Source organism: Tribolium madens, unplaced genomic scaffold (genome assembly GCF_015345945.1).
Source record: "Tribolium madens isolate multiple individuals breed KSU strain unplaced genomic scaffold, Tmad_KSU_1.1 Scaffold_96;HRSCAF=242;Tcas5.2_LG5, whole genome shotgun sequence".
In the NCBI taxonomy this organism is placed as follows: domain Eukaryota; kingdom Metazoa; phylum Arthropoda; class Insecta; order Coleoptera; family Tenebrionidae; genus Tribolium; species Tribolium madens.
Genome location: NW_025401068.1, coordinates 2,759,901 through 2,779,643, shown reverse-complemented (window position 1 = coordinate 2,779,643; position 19,743 = coordinate 2,759,901). Strand labels below are relative to the sequence as shown.

Here is a 19,743-nt window from a genome sequence, read left to right as displayed (position 1 = left end):
TATATCCACATTACCCACTGTCGTTAATATCAAAATTAAATGAAATATCACTATTCGTGTAATGAGATGACGCTAGATAAATACTACATTACAAACCAGGTGGTAAATATGTCATTACCCCGAGTGCTCACGTATAAATAAGATCGAGAGACTCTAGTCTCGAGATCAGCACAAGAGGAAGGCTATTACCATCGAGTTTTGTATACTATTTTATTCACAGTCACATCATTTTTGATAAAAAAATTAGGGTCCAAACGTGGTAGGCCATCCAAATTACGTTTGATTTTTGACATTTCAGAAATGTCAAAGAAAATATTAAAATAATGTGAAGTAAATCTGATATTAAAATTGTTGAAATGATGGAGCAGTGTACTCCTTCAGAAGTGAGAAAAACTGCTACAGAAGCAATTGAATACTAAGTAATTTATCAAAATATTATGCGTAACTTGACAATTTGAAAGAAAAAATTATTTACCTTAACGTTGGCAAACCTGCAATTACCGCCTAAGAAATAAAATGATATTACGGCTCATGAGATTTAATGATGTGTTTCCCAACCTTTAAAAGGTTAGTAATCGGCATATTACATGAGTGATTGTGAATAAAAACGTTTTATATGGCACTCGTGAGTTGTTACACATATTTCACAATTTTAGATTTCTTTTGAAAATTGTATCTTTCACCATTTATCATTTTACTGTAATACTCATAGAATAGAAAAAACTCACCTTAAAATATTTTTTTAATTTTATGAAAATATTGTTATAGCGACTTAAAACAACACAAAATTACAACAAATTACTAAATTTTACATAAAAAAAATCATAATCAAAAAAAAGTATTAGGTAACGAGTAAAGAAAAAGTGAAAAACAAGTGTTTTAAAAAAACCAAACGAAAATAACATTAGGAGGATTTTGATATAGTGCTGCATAATTTGCTGATGTGATTCTTGTTGAATTTAATGTACAATATAAATAAATAAATAAATATATTTTGACAAGAATGACTGAATGTCCTATACTCTTTTTCATATTAATGTGCAATTGTGCATCAAGCAGGTTGTAAAGGTCTAAATGCATCTTTAACTTAAAGGCCGCTTCACACAAAAAGTGTCATTAATGTCATTCTGAAAAAATTTGATGCAGTTTGATGAGGTATGAAATACGTTTGCCAATGATGATTTTGACTTCTATATGGAGAAATAAAATAAATTATGTGTATGCATACAAAATCATTTTATTTAAGAAAACTACATTATTTTGATTGAATGTGATCAAAAATGTAGGTTTTTTTTCGATTTTTTTCAGAAAAATGCTTCTGGAAAAAAACATGATCACATGTTCTGAAACATGGATAAATCGCAAACATAGGGATTTAACATGGTATTGTATATTTTTGCTGATTCCTGCTTGCTAATGCAACCTACAAGTAAAGATGATGGTACCAATCAAAAAATACAATTATTTCGCGTCAAATGATTAATAAAAAGGTCCGGAATTAATCGTCGTATAAGTACATAAAATAATGTCAATTTTGACATTATTTTGACAATTTTTTTTATAATTTAGTGTGATCCAATATTGGTGTAGGAAAAATTTTTCAGGACAACATAAGTTTTATAGTTTTTGTTTTCTTGTCTTGATAGCTATACATTTTATCTTTTTTTTACAATATCTCGTCTTATTGGAAGTATTGTTTTTTTTTCGTACTACAAATGAAGAACAGACTTTCAAAATGCAGTTTGTCCATGTTTTTATGAATTGAGATAAAAGTTTTTAAAGTTTTTTTTTTAATGCCTAAGTACTCCTGCCGTAAAATTAGTGTCCAATTGTATCCAATGTGTACATATTTTTTCATATTTATTGTCACTGATATAAAAACCTAAAATTATCTCTAATAAAAGACAGTTCTTGTTCTCTCCCGAAAATATGCAAATTTGGACAAACTGCTTTTTGAAAGTGTTCTCCAGCTTTAATGTTGCATTTAAATATTTTCACAGTTGTGTATTTTTTAAATTTATAGTGTATATTCTTTTTTATAATTGTTATAATTTACAGACGATAAACTTTTTAAACTATTGACGATTATTTCTAGTTTTAAGTTTAATATACTTATTTGATTTAAAAATACTTTCTAATACCTACTCATAATAATTAATCTTAAATTTTACTACAAAATTTTGTAATTTTTGCATGCATTACGAGTAAGGAAACAAACCAGCGTGTTGATAAATAACAGCCGTTTCAAGATATCTCTGAAAAATAAACGCACTTAAGAAAATGAAAATTTACTTAACAGAGATTATCAGACAATTAATTCTTGTTAGTATATGAGTAGGAAATATGTATAGTAAGTAGGAGTAATTATCAATTTTTAGGATTTAAAGAAGAAGAAGCCGATTGCTAGGAGTAATTAATTTTATTTATTTCACGCAGACGTCTGTAATTTCTTGAGTAAATAAAAATAATTTTTGAAAATTATTAATGAAATAATCTGTGTTTCATTGTAAAACATACCGATTTACCCATTTACCTAAAATAAAAATAATATCCAAAACAAGAAAACATATAAATTATTTACTTACTTGTGTGTTTTACAATTGTAAAATCAACTTTTCCTAAATATTCACATAACGAAAATATTTAGTGTCCACCCAAAATGAACAACATAAGCATGGCTTATCGAATCTCGTTTGCATTCTGCAATCCAGTCAATAAATTATAGCCCGCGACAGTTCTACTTTTCCAGGAACCGAATCTTGCACGAATATCCACTTACAGCTTATTTAACAAACAAACCATTTTTTCCTTTTATAAAATATCTCTTCTTAGAGAAAACCCCACCAAATCAGTAAAAAGTCGGTACAATAATAAAATTACATTAATTTTTACATGTGGAAAAAAATGAGTCAACAAAAGTCCTAATCATAGAATCTAAAAAATAATGATATTTTGGGAAAGTACTCTGTTTTTTTTTGATGGAAATTACCAAGTAAAAATTTTGGTGAAAAAATTGGTAGCCGCTTGTCTCCATAGCCACAAAATTTGTTTGCTCTTTGTTTTTGTCCCTAGAAATTTTGTTAAAAAAATATGGTTATGTGTTCAAATTGAGACGCTGTCAAAATTTTGACTTTTATGAATCTTGTGTGCCTATTTGCTCTTTGAAAGCGCTATAATTGAATACCTGAGGACAGGCATCATTACCTAAGGTCTAAAGACAGAATTCAGTGTTAATAATTTTGACAGAAACACACCGCAAGTAAGTATACAATGTTGTGGACAAAAATGAGGTTCTTGGTCCAAAAACTTTGAAGAAAAAGGATGTAGATACAGAAAAAAGTTATTAAGCAAAAGATACAAGTATGTATTATGATGATCCGCCATAAATTTTGTGTAATTGATTGACATGAGCTCAAAGTTGATGCATTTAGTTTCAAAATTGTTACTTTTTCAACTCGTTCCTCAAAAACGATGCACAAGTCACTAATTTAATTGCGTTCTTTCCGAGGTTCTTTCATGTATATTTTGTATTCTTGTCAATTTTTTTGCTAAAAATTAAGAATGTTTACCAAACCTGCATTACAAATTGCGTCTACATTTTAACGGACCCTTTTTCTAACTTCCTGCTTGCGAACTATTCGTTTCCAAATTTCGAAAAACTGTTAGTGTACCGAATTTGTTTCTTTTTTGGTGTTTCGTCTCTAAATTTTCTTAAACGATTTTTTGTATTGACGTTTAATGACATTGTTTCCAAATTAATTCAAAAAACCGGAACTGCCAACTTCATTTATTAAAATTACCATGAATGAATTTACTAGTGGTGCCAACGTTAAGACTGTTTGGCATTTCCATTTAAAAAAAAACAGACTTTAGGTAATTTGTATGTACCTAAATAAAATACAAAGTGATCAAGAATGAATGAATTTGTAGGCAATTCTGACTTTAATTTTTAATGATAACCACTAGAGTATGCTTTTGATTAACAACAATTGAACAATCTTGTGGGGTTGTATTTGTCTTAAAGTAAGTGTCAAGCATAACGGTATCTGGTTGCAGTGTTACAAATTATTAACAAAAATACTTTGAAATCTGTTGCCAACTTAAACAGTCCTAAATGATCACGCTGTATAATGTAATTTTTGCTAAAAATCAAATTACGACTACAACATTTTTTACGCTAAAAATACCTAGGTATCTACATATTTCTTTTTTTTATAAAAATTAAAATGTTTCTTTTGTTAGTCATAGGTGAGTATAAAAAAAGACTATGTATTTTTTATTATATTAAAAAGCCAATTACAATAAATAATGCGGATCCTTTACCCTGTATAATTTAGTAACAATTTATAATGGCACAAATTTCACATACTCCAAACATTGACAATATGGAAATAAAAAATTCGAATTATCACAGTTTAAACATAATAAAGTACAATATTTTGTTATTTTTGGACAAAAACAGCAAACACAAAAGCTAATATTAAATATTATTAAAAATACGATTTGCTTTATGGCAAATTAAATTAATTAAAAAGTGACTAGCAACAGTATGGTAACCAATGCCTGATTAAATAAGTAAATTGGATTATAATCGCGGTCAATTCATGGTGGCCATTTAATTTATTTAATTTATTGCAAAGTTGGCAGCTTCTAGCTCGCCATCTCTAGTGCATGAATTATGTCCATGTTGGCATCAGAATTAACTAAATTGTGTCAACAATTTTATAAGTGAAGTATTTTTCAAAACTTTTTCAAAAGTTTTGATAGATATGTCTCTAAAAAAACAATTGGATGTTTAAAGTCGGATTTACAAAACTCAATTTTTAAAAATTTACACAGGGAAGTGGTCACTATGAATAACCGCGACTTTAAATGTGTATGTATTGTATGTATGTACATATTTACAATGACGGGCAATAAAATCGCGTACAACATTTTTTTCCTGAAAGAAGTGAGCATTAGCGTGACATAAATAAATCAGTGTCGAATAGTAGAAATGCCAAAACTTACTCAAGGGAAAAAAACTTTTATACTGTCTAAACTAGATGAGGGATATACCGTGCGATCAAAAAAATTAATAAATTAGAGTAGATTAAATTCTACAGTTGGCAACACATTGGCTGGGAATCTGAGCTGGAAATTTTCCACACAAACTGAAAGTGAAAATAACCATTTACCGTTTTCGTCTTGTATAGCAATAAAAACTTTCTGCTTTAAAGTGAACATTATTTCACTCAAAATGAATAAAACGCAAACTTATCAAAGTTTCCGCTGACATTTAATGTCAAAAATCAGGATTGCCATCTGAAGGACTTTAATCACCGCCTCATTTATTTTTTTTTTGATCGCACAGTATAACCTCGGCTAAAGCAGTTGCAGGCTAATAGAGTTTAAACAAAATCACAATTTAAAGAGTGAAAAAAAGATGGAAACAAGTAATCTAAAAATATTTTGAAACTTCGAAAAAGACAAGCTTCACATTGGAAAATTTGGAAAAAATGTGTTACTTGGGTCTTACAGTGTACGCGATTATATTGTCCATCACTGTACTATGTACTAAACTATTTATTATTTTTCCATGTCATTTACGATTTTTTTGGATAAATAGAAAAGTTTGACAAAAAATTCAAAGATTTTTTGAAAAATTCGTAAGCTAAAATTAAACTTAATAAAAAAAAATAAAAACGTTAGATTATTTACATCCAAAAACATCGCAAGTTGTTGGAACAAGTTTTCAAGCATTGGGATTAGAGTCATCCTCTTCGTCGTCTTGATGCCGAAAGCGAGCATTTTGTGATGTTGATGTTATAACACTGGTTTGTTCATCGCTTTGCGATATTTGAATCGGCTCCAGTGGAGTTACGCTGTGGAAAAACTAATATTTTATTATAGTTAAATACTAAGTTTAGTTCTTCTAGTTTATAAAATTAAAAACATAATTTAAGAAGTTGAGTTACAGAAAACATATTTGAATGCTTAAAAACATTCTCACTAGAGGGCACAAAGAGTTCTAAATAAAGCTTATTTACAAGCTTTGCAGTTAGAATAAGTCATATTTTCAGATAAAAATTTCTGTATTAGCTGCAATTTTTTTATCTAATTTTACTACAAAACTAGTCAAACTTATGAACTTTATAATTTCTGTTTAAATAAAACTATTCGAAATAATACATAGGTCACATTTCACAATAATCCTATGTCTACTTCTGTACTTTCAAAAAATTGTAAACACCATTGAGTGAAAAGCAACCAACTATACAGCTCAAAATAACACTAATGTGTATTTTAACTATTTTCTTATTTAAAATCGTTAAATCGTTTTGTGTGTGCGCTAAAAATACATTAATACTCTGTTATACAAATATTAAAATCTAAGACACACTTTTCAGCTATTTTCTAGTTATTTTCCAAGCAATTAAAATCATTATACAGTATGCCCCCGTATTGAGTTTACAAAAGAAAAAAAAATCTATAATTTTACGCAAAAACTGCCAAGAAAAAACATTTTTGCTTCATCTAAAACGAGCAAATCTTTCTTTATTCTGATTCAGTAAGAAGAAAAGTTGATTTTTCACTTAATTTTAAACTTATAATAATTTTTCTCTGCTGTTTAAATCCATCACAATGATGGTTCTATTTTTTTGCCAACAATGTCACTTTGATAATTAATTAATTAATTGAATAATAATGATTGTTGTTAAAAATTACTTTACAATTTTTATCTTAAAGCTGTTTTTAGTTTTCATTTATTAAAATTAATATTTCCACAAACATTTTTATTATTTAACTAGCGCAAACTCATTTCTCAAAGTGACATCGTTGTTTTAATTTCAGATTTGCTCATTTCAGGTAAAGTAAAAAACGTTTTTTTGTGATTTTAGCGTAAAATCAACGATAAAAAAACTTGTTTTTTTGTAAACTCAATCCGGGGACATACTGTAGATTATGATAAAGGTTTTTTTATTGTTAAAGACGAGTACAGATTTTGTGTTTTTATAAAGAAAACTTTGAAATTTCTGATACATTTTTTTAGTTTCTTATATAAAACACAGTGAGTTTAAATAATTAATAATTAATAATTATTGTTGATATTTTAATTATCGTCACAATTTGACGTTTTCTTTGAAGGTGTATATCTGGCTGCCTGCCACTAATAACGGATTGACAGTTTTATTTTTAATAGACTGAGAAGGTAGATCCTTTTTACAAAAAATCTCTGTATATTGTTTCCAATTTTTTAAAAAAGTGTTTCTTACTTTTGCGGAATTTGTCTTGTGAGTTGCTCAGCTCCTGGAAGTCTTTGATGGTACTGATTTATTTGATAGGTTGTTACAGGCAATTGGTACTGATCGGAAGGAACTTCATGCATATTTGGAGGAAAATATCCATGATGAGGAACTGCAACTAAATATAAAAGATGTATGTAAAAAAATGTGTGGCCTTTTAAGTTTCTGCATTAAATTAATATTTTTAAGATTATTCTTATCTTTAAAATCTTACTTAAACATAATATACTTAGTTTATGGTAGTGATGTATGATTACATCTATTGAGTAAATAAAGATGTCGTAAGTTTTTGTAACACACACTTAGTATACCTAATGCGTAGTAGATTAAATAACTGTTTCAAAATAATTCAAAAATTAACATTTTTGAAAAAAAAATACCATTAAAATAAATTACATGTAACACACTCTATTAATATAGTAGGTATAGATGTGTTTTGTATATGTGTTAACAGTGATAATAGGGGAAAATATATAAAATTAACTCAATCCTTATCACTCGCTTGTCAGTTAGGATTATTTACACAGCACTCAGATTATTATCACCTAAATGACAAAATTCTTCTTTCAACAAGGTTTTAGAAAATAAAAAAAATAATTTTAGTTAAATAAATGTTACGAAATCAATCAAATTAATTATTTAAACTGTACCCATTCGATTTTGCATTAATCCTTGACTGGTACTTGGAGTTGGTTGATTATGAGAGTTGGAGCTCTTTGGTCTTCGTTTGCGGGTTTGAATGCCTTCTTTTTTCATACTTAGGGGTCGGTTTACCTGCAATTGTTTTATTATCAAAAATTGTAGCATGAATGAACATTATCTTGGAAACGTAACAGATACTATATCTTATATTTACCAGAGATTTTTTTGTTTTTATAACTACTATATCAAAATGATAGTAAAATGCATCAACCCCGGATAAACTGATATTTTGAACAAGTAAGATACGGCATATCATATAAATATTTTGTATCTAAGATTAGCTTCCAGACAGATTGTCTGATTTTTGGCAATGGCCGATTATGCAAAACTACCAAAAAAGTAACACAATTTTATGTTTCATCTGTTGAGATTTCCATTAACAGCTTTTATAAAATATAAGCCGTGTCGATGTCGTTATCAGTGAGTGTGTTGTCATCGACAAATATATCCCGATATTGACACAAAATGTACAAAACCAAAAAAGAACAGGGAAAAGTTTTTGTTTACTCTGGCGTCAAATAAAAATTACGTCAGATTAAGTAAACATGTCCACACCTCAAATGTTCCAAATAACAAGCTACAATTTTCAGCAAACACCTAAGTATACCTACGTATTAAACTTTTTCCGGAAAAAATAATTAACAATGGGACTTTTCAAACAACTACTCATACCCTTGAAAGGGGTGGTTTCCTTTTCCTATTCCGGTTTAATAAAAAGAAAAGCTAGGTCACAATTTCGTTGAATCATTTGGTGGAGACAAATACCGGAAATCGTCGCGAATTCAACAAATGTTGACACAATCAATATTAGTTTACTTCTTGATTTTTTTTCTAAAAGCAATTACTTACCCCGTGTAGTTTGAAATACAATCCACAGGCATTACAGACTGGTTCCCCCTGATTGTTTCTTCTCCAAAGTGTGGTATTGCCTGTTTTGCAATTCGCACATTGGACTCCGTTTCGTCTTGGTCCATTTTGCTATATACCAAAAAAGGCTGTCACATCGTTCATAAACAAATAAGAATTTTATAAAGTTTGTGCATCAGACATAAGTACGAAGATCTTAAACTCGATTTCGTAGAACCTCTTATCACTAAAGTACACAAAACCGACCTATTTTTGCTACATTTTTAAAGCAAACACATTTTGTGTGTTTTTTTTACTTGAAAATGTATATTTTCGTGTTGGTGTCATAACTATAGCAATATTATAAGTATGTCTACGTGACTAAAATGAAATGGAAAAGTACTCGAATCAATAGTATTGGTTTATTGGAAAAAATCAAATTTTGTGCTGATTAGAAACACTTATGTATTATCTACTGCACATCTTTTACACTCTCTGTACATATTTAAAAAAATAACATTATTATCACTAAAAACCTGTTTAACCATCTGTATTAGTGAAACTAGTGCTGTAATCTTAGAAAATGATAGAAAATGATAAGATTTCACGGTGTACAATAATTGCCCTAGAACTTATGAATCATGATAAAAACCTAATGAAAATTTACTAAGATTTCAAAAGCTGTATATACAGTATGATGAAAAAAGGCGCCCGTGTTAACCCACACGTTATAAGTCATCTTTTATTAAAAATGAATTCGAAGACCAAAATTGGATTTGTGCTCTTATCAGTAAGATATAGACTTTCCTTTTTAGAAAAGAGAAATCTATATAATTAACAGTTTTAAAATAATTTCATTGTTTAAGTCTAGATTTTAATACTGTTGACGGTGTTCTTAAGAAAAATGAGTAAAAAGTCTATTGAAATAAACTTTATTGAAGATGTTTGGATACCATTTCTTGGCTCCAAAGAAAATTTATCAATGTTGCAACATTGCAAATATCCTAGGATACAGAAAATGTCCAAGTAATATTCAATTATTGGAAACGGTGACAACAAAAAAATTAATTTTCAATGTTGTTTGTTCTGTGAAATTCGAACGATTAAAGTCAAAAAGGTTTCCTAGATACGAAAAATACCTGAATGAAATAGTTTTTTAGTAAAAGAAATTTTTGCAATATTGCCGCTTTGTGCTGTTAGACAAACTGTTTAAATTTTAAAAAGAATCTATTTAGACTATTTTTGGAATGATGGTCACAATGTTTCAATAAAAAAGGACGCGCCTGTTTCAATCGTGGGCGCCTTTTTTTCATCACCCTGTATAGGTATGAATAATTGTAAGAGTAAAAAGACTTGATGACAAAATAAATAAATAAAATGCATGGTGTGCCAGAACTTACGCTCCAGCGAAAAAAGCCATGTAAGGTAAGATACCAGGAACATGGAATTTTTTTTTTAATTTTGACATTTATTTTTTGACATTTGACATTTTTTTTGTCTATTTAATAAAACTGATGATTTTGTATTTGTTTTTTTTAATTATTTAGTAAAGGTGCAAAAATTTTGCCAATAAAATCTCCAAATAACATTAAACAGAGTTAGAATGTAGGATACAGCTTCCTTGTTTCATCTTCTAATAGCCTGTAGCAAAAAAAAGGGATTTTTTTTACAACAGAAATAAAGTCCAAAATTTAAACTCACATAACTATAGATGGATTTTTTTTACATTTTTTCCATGTTTCTGGTTTCATGGTATTTTTTCTGGGGCGTGAGTTCTGGCGCAGCCTGTATATATTTTTTCTTTTTAGCTTTACAAAAACATTACATTAAAAGCAAATACGAATTTGGGGTAACAGGCGGTACTTAAAACTCAACCTTGTAAGTATGTGAATTTAAAACACCTTTAAAGACAAAAGAAAAATTATTTTAGATCATATTATGCTTCAAACTTCTATTTCCTAAATTAAAATAATCTTAGAGATTATTTTAGAACCAGAAATGTGGCAGTCTGTGGTTGTCAGCTGTAGCAGTCTATTTCCTGATTAGCTAAATTAAATTTGCAATTGAAACGTGTATAAAATTTGCTTCTATAAACCTACCAAAAAGCTACAGAGTGAAGAAAGGATAAAGAAGATATTGAAAAACTGAAAGAGTGTAAGATTTAAGACATGAATATGTAACGTAATTTATGAAATGAGGTTGTTAGGACCGAAAGGACAACCACTGGACTGTTATTGAATAAATTTGGCAACAAGAATGAAGGAAAAAGTCAACACAAAAATTACGACAAAAATTTTGTATCCTAAATTCAAACTTACCGCCTGTGGCTTTTTGGGAGGCCTCACTGGTGGTCTATTAACACCATTAATTTTGTTATAGAGACCGCAAGCATTACAGAGATAGTGACCGGTACCATCTCTACGCCAAAGAGGGGTAACACTGGCACCGCAATTCACGCATTCTTTGATATGTACCTCTCGATATTGTCCTCTAGGTGAATCCTCAATGGTTGCACTGTTGGACCATGTCGAATTTGCGAAATGTTGATGAGTGCTGTCTGCTTGATGAAGAGACACGTTTGCTGGTGCATACGTGTATTCAGTGCTTCCAGAGTTGGACCAGCCGGGATTCTGGGCTGTGAATTGAGAGTACGTCCCGTTGCTGTTTATCAGGGCCACCTGATTATTATTGATGCTTTGGTTAGACACTTCGAATTGCTGGAAGGGATTTTAAAACTATATTTTACTCTTCCAAGAGCCTTTCAAGAAATGTTGGCAATTTTTGAAAATACTTCTTATTAGGTAGTTTACATGAAGAAGTTGTAAGTTTTAGATATGTGAAACTGACATTTTTTACAAATAAAATCTTTGATGAATATACGAGTTGGTAAAGTTTATTACTGACCTTTAATTGTTCAAATTTTAAAGCATTTTTATAAATATTAAGCAAGTGCATCGCTTGAAATTATTTTCAACTATACAGCATGTCTCAAAAATAAGTTACAATACGAAGTTATAGTTTTTAAATAAAACACCATATGTTTTTTTGGCATTTCTAGATGTAGCTTTTTATTACAATGTTTTCAAGATAAACTTTTACTGGACAATTTTGCTTAGTTTTTCAAATAAGTTGTTTTTTTGACGAAAATATTCTTTCTTAAAAATGATTACCCAAAAACTGAAGCAGCTACAATCTTTTTGTACAACTACAAAAGAATTTTAAAAAACATAAGTTTGTATTGTAACTTATTTTTGTGGCACGTTGTTTGGTTGAAAATAATTTCAGGCGATGCACTAGTTTAGTATTATTATTTATCAATTTTCTACATAGATTTTTAAAATTTTAAGATTTAAAGGTAAATAATGGACATTACCAACTCGTTGAGACAGTTTTAATACGGGTCTGTCATTGACAAGTTGACAACTTGGCTTTTTTAGGATTTTATTGAAAAAATCCGAATTTCTAGAAGCGAAGTGTCCATTAAAAACATTTTTGACAACTCTTCCATTTATAAATATCATGGCAAAACAAAAAAGATCATGACATGAGTACCATTAACTTTCTAAAGATGGTAAGCTTTTGTATTTCGTTTGGTTAAGCTTTTGCAATTTTTATCACATTTTTAATCTAAATTTTCCATAGATAGCATGACATGACATCAGGCCTGTAAAATTTAGCCAAGTTATGCTCAGTATTTAAAGTTAATAAATTGTTATATCTTTCGATATGAAATTTATCAAAAGTGGATATGTGGTTTCCAGTGTCATAAAAGTGTCATAAAAGATTAATTTTTGAAGACCCACTAGTCCTGACCAAATTATTTTTCAAAGTTATTTGAGGTAACCATAGTTTCTATTATGCATTTGCAAATTAGTAGAATGTATTTTTTTTTACAATTGTGTATAAATATTTTCAATTTGCAAAATTATCCATTTTGTGTTTCTTGTCCTTGAAATATGTTAACCTGATTTCGGACAGGACAGGACAGGACAGGACAAAGGGAAATAAAAACCATTAAATTCCTCGCGGCGTTTCTATACCTTTATCGTAGCTTCCTCAGGCGAATAATTCTTGTTGGCTGAGCGGGAAGAAGCATGGCACAGTCAAGGAGTTCTTCCCTCCCTCGCCTTAGGAAGATACAATAAAGGTATCGAAACGTCGCGACGACTTTAATGGTTTTTATTTCCCTTTGTCCTCTATACCATCTTCCACGAAATCAGGTTTGCAAAATTATTTTTCTAATTATTCAACAATTGAACACAATACCAACAATAAAGATATCTCAACCTCTCAATTATGATTTTTGATACTAAAAATAAACAGGTTTTCTTTGCAAGTCTAAAAACCGGCTAAAATGTGCTTTTCCTCTCAATAGGAAATATAAAGGGAATAAATTTTAAAAAATATCGATTTTTACTCTTAAAATTTCAATTGAATGAACTGAACATTTTGCCAAATATCATTGTTAAAATAACCATTTTCAATTTAGAGTTTGTTTAAAAAAGTCTATGCATGAAACCAAACTGATTTTTCAGAACAATTATTTATCTTTATTATTTCATAAATAAATGTACCTCCAGTTATCTTAATCAAAAAACTAAATGTTCTTAAAAAGAGGTAATTGTAAAAATACAAATAATTAGATTTGTACTTTGATTTATTTCGAATGAAAAAAATAATTAAACATACTTGTTTTAAATAATTTAAAGTCAAAAAACTATATAAAATTTTTAATTAAAAATCATTTGTGTTTTAATTCAATTAGATGTCCAGGGAAACAACACTGAATTTGTGCAAAGTTATTTCTATATCATGGAAGTCTTGGAACTGAATTATCATTGATATTATTTGTTAAACAAAATTATAAAAACTAATATGTACATAGTACGAAAATTATTTTTCTTTTCCTTATCCACCAGGCGAGGTATAAGATACTCGTAAAGTATTTAAATAATTAAGTTTTAATAAATATTAGCTTTGTTGTAAGTTAAGCAGTCGTACTCACTACCCCACAAAAATTTCAAACTTTACAAATATTGTTTTACTTATTGTTGGTAAAAATTAAGTGTTTCCAAGTAATAATTATTTTTATAACAAAGAAATCTAATATAAAGACACAATAAAACCAAGTTTAATATTTTATTCCATCCTCTATGTTAAAATTGAATTTTATCTACTCTTTTCTTCATGTTAAAATAAAATTTTATCGTCTAGATGATAAAAAATACATCCATTGTTGTATATCTGCGGTTGTTAGTTGGTAACGATCTTTGACATTAGATTTCATTGTTGAATTTGACTTTGACATTTATGAATATCGACCAAATTGACTACAAAATTAGTAAGGATTGAATCAAATTTTATATTGTACACGACGACAAAATTTTCATTATATTTTCGAGCATATAAGCTAACGCCTCAAAGCTAAATTGGTCTCAAAGATAAAATTCAATTTTATCGTCTTGTATAATAAATAACTATTATATTATTTTCAACTTATTTATTTAAAACAGCTGCAATAAGCCATATTTTTGCTTTATCACTAGATATGAGAGCTACATTTACCAATTGCAAAAATTTAAACTTATTTTTGACAAAAATAAGTCCACATTAATGTTATAATTGTGTCCTTAGGATATCTAATACTCAACAATTTCGCAGACCCAACACACATAACGAGTATTATACTTTTTTTAGCAAAATACATCTCATTTCACCCCATTGTCGCATAAGATAAAATCTGTACTTACTGAATATCTCGATGAGGCAAGATTTGGGTCGGTGTTTCTAAAGAGTGCCGTTTGTGGGCTTTCTGCTCCAGTCCTTTGTCCTGGATAACTTCCATAATCAGCAGGATAGTGCTGAATATATTGCGCCGCATCATTCCCGGCATATTGGTCATTGTAGGTAGAATTGTTAACACTATCTAAATCCGCATATTCAGTTGTTTCAATCGTCGCAATCGCTTGAGCGTTTGCAGGAATATTAAGCGTCGTATAAGCCACTGTTTCTTGCTGTGGATATTCGGCTTGAGACGAATATCCTTCAGTGGTACACACGAACACTTGCTGAGCACCTTCTTCGTAATTTTGTTCCGAAGTTGGTTGTTCTTCATACTGGACAATTTGAACCACGTTGTTCTGTTCTTGTTCAGACGCCACTTGTTGCACTGGCGAATCAGAGGTGTTGACGACTTCTTCGCCGGCTATTTGTTCAATTCGTGGGTCTTCGATGTTATCTTCGATTGTTCCAGCGGTGGTTATGACTTGGCGCCGGATTATCACACTTGCGGTCGCTTGTTCTGTTTCGGTGGTTTCCTGAGGTTTTGCTTTTACCTCCTCTTGTTCGTTCGGCTCCATCGCGGACTAGGTGCGAATTGAGAAAAGGAGGAAGCAATGACCTGGAGTAGGAAACAATTGTTTTAAAAAGAAATATGGTTTATATAGACCATTTAATTTGACTACACGACGTACTAAACTCTGGTTTATTTTAACTCGTTGCAAACAGTTTTGAGCAAACAGAGATAAATTGAGGCGTGTTGGAAATGGATGTGTGTGTAAAGCGTATACGCCATGCACAGTCGGCCAAATATTTAGCGTTAATTTTTATCAACATGTTACAAAATAAAGATTTTCTGTACGACAGTTTCGTTATTCTCAGATTTCTGACTTGGTTGCTACGAACGGATCGGCGGAAGGTGAGATGTGTTTGAACAACATATCCGTTTCCCGCCACGCGAATAGCAGGATTTATCAAAAATGTGTTATTGCATGTGGTCATAACAACGGAAATTGGTGAAAATGTCTCATTTACCTTAATCCAATTCAAGGCTAGTTGGCTAGGTACAATTATCTTATCTATCTTTCTAATATTGTTGCTAAATGAATCACCATAGGCACTAATGCGTTCTTAAAATATGCAACTTACACTTATAATTATTACCTAACCATTAGGTTGTTGTTTAAACAGTTATTTTTCACAGAACCAGTGAGAACCTTAGATTACTTCTATAAGTACACACAGTGGAATTTTGGGTGCTTTTCGAATATTTTATAAAAAAATGCAAAGTTTTTACTCAAATTATGAATTTAAAAACTTGAGTAAATATTCTTTATGTTCTTGCTTCTGCTAGTATAGAAGAATATAGTGCAAATTTTAAGCAATTTCGTCTTTCAACAATAAAAATTGTTTATCCTAAATAATATGTTTTCATTGATTTAATTTTAACTTTAAAGATAACCGTTTTCTACTTGCATCAACCATCATATATAAAGCAAAATTTTTAAATCTACAGTGTTTATTGAGAAATCGTTTTGTAGAATAAATTTTTACACAGACTTCCGGTACAAAAGCAATATAAAATTGAGTTTTGTTTACTATTTTACCTAAAAAAACTACGCCAGGGAAGTAATTAATTAATATCTTGTAACGAATTTGGTCGTTTTATTTTAATCCGGTTGTGTCGACACAAAGAGTAAGTACGCTTCAAGTAATTTTATAACAAAAAACAAATCATATCGAGTTGTGCCCTAAAATCAAAATGAAAGACCAAATAAAAAATAAAAAGATCTCACGATGCGTTTAGATTCAAGACGAATGTGTTGTATTTTTAAAAACAAATTTCTATTTTTTATTTTAACGATCAATTTTGTCGTTTTTAGAAACTTTACCGCAAAAATACACCACCTTGCACCGCTTAGGTACTTTAGTGTAGAATTTTTTATATCTTTACCAAAGTATACGCCGTTCGGCTATTTATAAAAACGTAAAATAAAATTCTAACAAAGTTAAGCTCCAAACGTGGTAGGCCATCCAAATGGCGTTTGATTTTTGACATTTCAGCAATGTCAAAGAAGATATTGAAATAATGTGTGAATCAGATTTAAAATCGTCGAAATGGAACAGTGTACTACCCCAGAAGTAAGAGAAACTGCTACAAAAGCAATTGAATACTAATTTAGCAAAATACAGGGTGTTTCACGTAATTTTTTCGAGACCTGCGCCTGTAAGATGCAATCAATAATACATATTCCGATACGAACTTGATTACAAATTTTGAAAAATTGGATAATCTTCTCTAGTTTGTTCACCCCTTTCATAAATTACAACGTTTTTAGTGAATTAGTGATTAAGATAGATGAACTAGAATCATATTCATGCCGTGTCTTGATAGAACAAATGATATTTTGTTTATGAAAAACTGTAATTTATGACTATTAATGAAACAGTGATTAGTTTGACTACTGTCATGGGTTTCCAAAAATTGAATAATTAAAGATGTATTTTTTGTATCTAGTGTTTTGTTACTTTTGTATATCTGGGTGCGTACATTAGGCGCAAGCCTCGTAAAGTTGTGTGAAACACCCTGTATTATGCGTAACTTGACAATTTGGAAGAAAAAATTCCCGGTATTTTTGTAATTTTAAGGTTGGCTATCCTGCATATTACCGCCAAAGAGAAGTAATATTATTACTCCTCATGAGATTTAATGCTGTGTTTCCCACCCTTTAACAAGTTAATAATCGGCATATTACATTAGTGATTATGAATAATAGTTATTTACATGTGCGTGTGGCAACTAACATTTTTACAGGGTGAAACGACACGTAGCGTAATAGTTATAGTAGTGTCATAAGGCCGATATGAACCAAATAACAGATAAGGTTTATAATCAACCGAATCTGTTATTTGGTATCGGCCGTGTGTCGTTCAAGACTTTTCGTAATCTCATTCCTGACACAGTAATTTCCCTGCAATGTCATAAAATCAATCGCAACATCATGAAGGTAGTTATCATGGTTGTTAATGACTGACGACTGTTATAATCCTTAAAAGACGGAGGCTGTTAAAAATAACTTTTCATTTCACTTCCGTTATATTCAAATAACAGTACGGGATAACGAAAAATAGTTAACACACAAGATTTGTATTCAACTTCTTGGACAAACATTTTTATTAAAAAAATAAAAATATTTTTTTTAATAAACGTCAATGACAAAAACTCGTCAAAAAATCGTGATGGCTATCATGCATATAATTAAATGTAAAAATCACAAAATTGGGATTTAATCTTTAATTTCAACTAAATTTCAACGTGACATTTCAAAAATGTAACAGTGTAACCTACGCTTCTTTTAATTACAGCTTTTCATTAGTAACCACGTAAGGGCGGGGCATTGATATAAAAATTATTCTTTTTGTAAAGTCAAGGATCAATGGTTACCATCACAAAATTACTCTTAGATAACATGAGGGCCGACGTCTTCTTTTTAAAATTGTGTCATAGTGGGTGCGGCAACCCTATCTCCGAGATGGCCAAAATCTCAATTCCTTTTACTCAATTTATTCAGTAACAGTTTTTGTAAACCAACAGAATACATTAATGACAAAATGATAAATGTGCCAACCAAAGAATCATTTACTATAGTAAAACTCCTACTTAAACCTCGTCATAAAATTGGGTTGGATTTTAGGAGAAAATTTGCAGTCAAACGTTTACAGCTTTAAATTTTACCATCTTACCTCAATTCCATTTCCATTGTCTCATTGTCACCTAAATTTACAACCGCTCAAGCGAAGCGGTCATAAATGAAAATAATTTTCAAAGTTACAATATAATGTGTTTTTTTAGAAAAAAATATAAGAATTAAATATACCGGCACTAGGAAGGTAAATTAAAAATATCATTTCTAAAAAAATATTCGTTTTTAATTTGCTTTGTACTTACCAAAGTAACGTGTGTTCACTGAACAATAAACCACCTAATCACTTATAGCTTTAGTTAAATAGATGTTTCCGCGACTCTGTCTCACATTTAACTGATCCATAAAACCAATGTAACTCGTGCAGGCGCCATTTTGTGATGCGATAAAACAAGATGGCAATTACTGTTTCATCTATTTTTACAAAAAAATATAATTTTGAATATTTTTTCTATATAGGGGGGAATTCCTTACTAAATATTATGATGAAGATAATGCTATCTTGTTACATATAATGTCCTTAACCTCAAATCGCTAGGTAGGTGTATATTGTACAACGTATCTCTTCTGGGTATAATAAAATACATAATTATAGTAAACAATTTAATCTAAATTTGTTCTGATAACATCTAAATTACTTTTGATTTTAATCTATTTTTTTGCAAAAATGCCTCACCCTCTGACGTGAATGACGTGGCAAAATGAATTTCACAATTAGCATCATTTTTAGTCAATATGCGAAAAGATAAAACAAAATATGTACTTACAAAGTACAAAAGTTTAACTCTAGATGCCAAACACCCATTTTTCTAAAATTATTCCTAAACAGTTGCAGAGAAAAGGTTAAAAAAATACCTATTTAAAAAAAGTATGTCATAACACCTTCATCAATAAATAAGCTTGCTTGTGAAACTTTTATCTATCTATGTTCTATCTGGTGATATGTTAACAGTTAAAGCAAGCAGTTAAGGGCTGATACAAAAATATCAGCAGTATTACTTTAGATGTCGACAGATATTTTATAAAGCAGAACAAAAGTAATAAAAAAGCATAAAAACGTGTAAAAAAGTGTCTACTCACCAAATATCGTGTTAAATAAGTGTTAAATAAGAGGTGACAAATTTTTTCTTCAAAGTTTCGAAATGTAGGTAATACTTAAACAGTGCTTCAAACGTGTGTTTAAAGCAATTAATAAAACTCAACTAATTAGATGAAATCGAATAAGAGAAGAAACCGCCATATTGAATGTAAATAAAGGTATTGATAGGTGAGAGATAACTTATCACCAACTGACATGTAAGGGTAACAGCAATGACAAGTTTCTATTTATAAAGAATGATTTATTTTGTTGAAATGACTAAAACATTTTTTATTTTTTATGTCCTTTCTTATGTATTCTTGTACAAAAATTAATAATTAAATCTAAA

The 19,743-nt window shown here is 29.7% G+C and overlaps 1 protein-coding gene across 5 annotated transcripts; it reads right to left on the bottom strand.

Moving 5' to 3' along the window:
- Positions 1-5,228: 5,228 nt before the first annotated feature.
- On the bottom strand, positions 5,229-19,509 carry LOC123013213 (GATA-binding factor 6-A-like). Of its 5 annotated transcripts, none has more exons than XM_044411615.1 (7): positions 19,397-19,509; positions 14,585-15,234; positions 11,153-11,551; positions 8,838-8,966; positions 7,937-8,060; positions 7,257-7,404; positions 5,229-5,864 (listed from the first exon to the last, which is right to left on the bottom strand). In XM_044411615.1, exons 2-7 carry the CDS (start codon positions 15,191-15,193, stop codon positions 5,735-5,737), a joined length of 1,539 nt encoding a protein of 512 aa, XP_044267550.1. In that variant the 5' UTR covers positions 15,194-15,234; positions 19,397-19,509; the 3' UTR covers positions 5,229-5,734. The 5 variants fall into 5 exon arrangements, with proteins under 5 accessions (XP_044267550.1, XP_044267555.1, XP_044267553.1 ...); XM_044411620.1 differs by having other exon boundaries at positions 11,309-11,551; XM_044411618.1 differs by having other exon boundaries at positions 11,153-11,512.
- Positions 19,510-19,743: the final 234 nt, after the last annotated feature.